The sequence below is a fragment of the Austrofundulus limnaeus genome, unplaced genomic scaffold (assembly GCF_001266775.1).
Source record: "Austrofundulus limnaeus strain Quisiro unplaced genomic scaffold, Austrofundulus_limnaeus-1.0 Scaffold973, whole genome shotgun sequence".
In the NCBI taxonomy this organism is placed as follows: domain Eukaryota; kingdom Metazoa; phylum Chordata; class Actinopteri; order Cyprinodontiformes; family Rivulidae; genus Austrofundulus; species Austrofundulus limnaeus.
In genome coordinates this window covers 38,814-41,977 of record NW_013953375.1, presented here as the reverse complement: position 1 = coordinate 41,977, position 3,164 = coordinate 38,814, and the positions used below count along the sequence as shown (strand labels likewise).

The 3,164-nt window shown below is 39.9% G+C and overlaps 1 protein-coding gene across 1 annotated transcript in view; it reads left to right on the top strand.

Moving 5' to 3' along the window:
• The window catches only part of LOC106533566 (peptidyl-prolyl cis-trans isomerase), a gene marked incomplete in the record, with an annotated part of 12,051 nt that extends 10,256 nt beyond the window's left edge, over positions 1 to 1,795 (top strand). The window contains 2 exon segments of the mRNA XM_014029920.1: positions 1,137 to 1,309; positions 1,379 to 1,795. Coding sequence (XP_013885374.1) covers positions 1,137 to 1,309; positions 1,379 to 1,514 — 309 coding nt within the window.
• Positions 1,796 to 3,164: the final 1,369 nt, after the last annotated feature.

Below are 3,164 nucleotides of genomic sequence, written 5' to 3'. Positions count from 1 at the left end.
GAGCTGGCGTGAGGCACCGCACATTTTCACGTCAAGTTTGGATTTTATAAACCACAACCTTGGCGTAAAAAGTGGCGTATGCAAGTTTCTGGGCTCAAATTGTGCGTACGCCAGTTTTATAAATCCGACCCCTGGACTCTGCAGTTTACACTCATCTACAGGCCACCGGTCACTCCTTCAGGGTTGAAGATGTTTTCATCCTTCATAGAGAGGAACGTTAGTTTGAGAGAGGAGTAAAAGAAGCCATCATTATGAAAAAAATCCATCCACCATTAAACAGAGGTGGAGGCCTTCGTGTCCAGTTGTCTTCCTCCTACAACGCTGTTATTGCAAGTATGACTCCGCCCCCTGTGAGCAAAAGGTGTGAATCAGGGCCCCAATGATACCAACACAAAGAGGGAAAAAAAGGCAAAAACAAGGGGATGTTGAACCCCCGCTTGCATTCACTACATTCCCATAACATGACACGGTTCATGTGATGGGGCACGTGACCCTAGAGCCAATCAAGCCTATTGTTAGTCGATGGTCCTCTTTTGCATGTGACTAACCTGTTTGTCCAGGTGGACGCGGTGTTTAGAAGACTGAGTTTCATCTGAAACTCATCAGACTGAAGAAGTCTCTTGGAGGAGAGACGAAACGTTTCACTAAAGAAGAACCCATCCAGAGGACCTACTTATATTTTTTGATTAGTTTATTTTATTTATTTTTTGAATTTCATAAAAGACTCTTCTCTTACCCTATGCCTTTGTTGTGGAAGGAGTCAAAGTTATGTTGCGTTCAGGAACACAGTTTAAAAAAACATTTCCTGACACACGCCTACAACGTTTAATGTCCTCTCATAAATACAAGTACTATGAAAGATGAACTTTTTAAAGTAAACATACACAGTAGTGATGGTAGTGGTAGTGTGCCTTTGAACAGTTAAACACAAAAACAGTGTATTCATATATAATCTGTCTGTATCTCTGACAAAGAGACACGGCTGCCCATGGCCATGCATCATTTGTCTCGTGACCATGAGATGGTAATGTCTGTCCATGCATTATTTATTTTTTTTATCCAATGGCACTGGACAGGTTCTGTAGACATCAAGATCAACTGGTCTGTTTTTATTTGTATTTATTACCTTTGCTCAGGGTGGAGACTTTACCAACCACGATGGAACCGGGGGTCGATCCATCTACGGAGAGACGTTCCCTGATGAGAACTTCCAGTTGAAGCACAAAGGAATGGGAACTCTGTCCATGGCCAACGCCGGACGCAACACCAATGGGTCCCAGTTCTTCATCTGCACGGCCTCCACTGACTGGTGAGTCACCTGTCGCTCAGCTTCACACAGGTGCTGCTGCACACACTGACGGGCCGCTCTGCTCGGCAGGCTGAACGGGAAGCACGTGGTGTTCGGCAGCGTCGTGGAGGGAATAGACGTGGTCAAAGCGATGGAGAAACACGGCACAAAGAGCGGCTCTCCTAAAGCCAAGGTGGTCATTGAAGACTGCGGAGAGCTGAAGTAGAGCAGAAAAAGACCCTCTTCTAACTCCTGCGTTTGATATTTGTTCTGTGTCAGTTGTACTATTGCTTAATTGGGGTGGGGGGATTATGCAAGATTATTATTACCTGTTTTCTCACAGGTTAAGCATTTGTGTAAAGCCATCATTTTATTTTAAGCATGTGTGTTTCTCTGCTAGAGGGGGGAGATGTGGTGATAAATAGGCTTCCGTAGTGCACTGTATTCATGAGCATGCGCTGTACGTCCAGGCACGTGTGTTGAATAAAGCTGAGTTCTAACAGAGAATGTCCCGAGCTGCCTTCTTCAAGTAAAAAGATGATTCATGACAGAATTAGGAGTTATTGTTCTTTGATACTACTGTACATTTTCAACTCTATATGTTTGAACTTGGCTGGATTAGAGCCCTTTGTAAAATTACCATTGGCATTAGCTTAATTTGGGATTAATTTGTCCCAGATCCCTCAGAGTCCAGGGAAGCTGACCTCTGGAGAAGGTCCTCTTCTGGAGTGAAATAAACACAAAATCTTGGATATAAGTTTGAACCAAGGAGTTTATATAGAACAGCTGGAGTGCTCAGAAACCAGGTGACCGTGTGATCGGCTGGTGAAGCTAACAGCTAACGCAGAACAGTCTGGATTTACCATTACTGTACATGTTGACATCAGAGCAGAAAAAAACGGACTGATGTAGAAATCATAAAAACTATTATTATTTTACAGTTTATATAATCTTGAAGGAAATTTTGTAACTGATTAATTGAATGCTAGGTGCAGGATTGTATTTTATACTTTCTGATCATTTCAGCCTGTAAGGTAGAGTTAGTGTGTCTTATCATGTGTTCTTTCTTTAGTCTAAACAAAATGAGTTACGTTCTGACGTCTGATGTAAAACGTAACACCTCCAAGAGATGTACATTATAAGATCAATTCATCATGATAGTAGTAGAAATTCTCAGTGTTTGGAGAGTCTCTTCAGAGCAGAGCAGCTGTGTTTTGTTTTAATTTAGCTCAAGGTCTTACTGAGGCCTGTGTACTGAGTGCTGTGAACTTGATTGGAGTCAGAAGATTGAAAATAAAGTTTTAAGAAGAAATTGTTGGATTCGGACATTTTGAACAACTCACATTTTTCCTACAATCTATTTAATGTTTTAAATAATGTCAGAAAAGCTGTTTGTGTTATGGATTTATTAACAGTAGATAAACGGGAAACGTCTCATTTTACATCACAAGTCAGCAGATTTGATCTTATTTAGCTCAATGTGATCTGAGCAGAACATAATGTAACAGTTTAAAATTAAAACAATCTTATAAAGTCCATGTTATCACTGTTATTAATTGAACTGGTTAGCAGATATTAGCTTGTGGAGCATATATACAGAGTTTAGCACTGTTGAATCGTGCTACAATTAAACTATTAAATATTACTTTGTCCTCTGATTAATATTTAGACCCACAGAGTGTAAAATAATATTATAGTATTTTTAGGTTCTTGTTAGAGGAACCTGCTAGTTTCATCCTATAACAGGTTTACAGAGAACATTTTCTAAGTGACTGGTAAATATTTATTATTCTTATTTTTTATGACTGTAAGGAGAAATAATAAATATACTTTATTACTAACTGAAGTCATCATTTTTCAACTAGCTAAAGTCTAA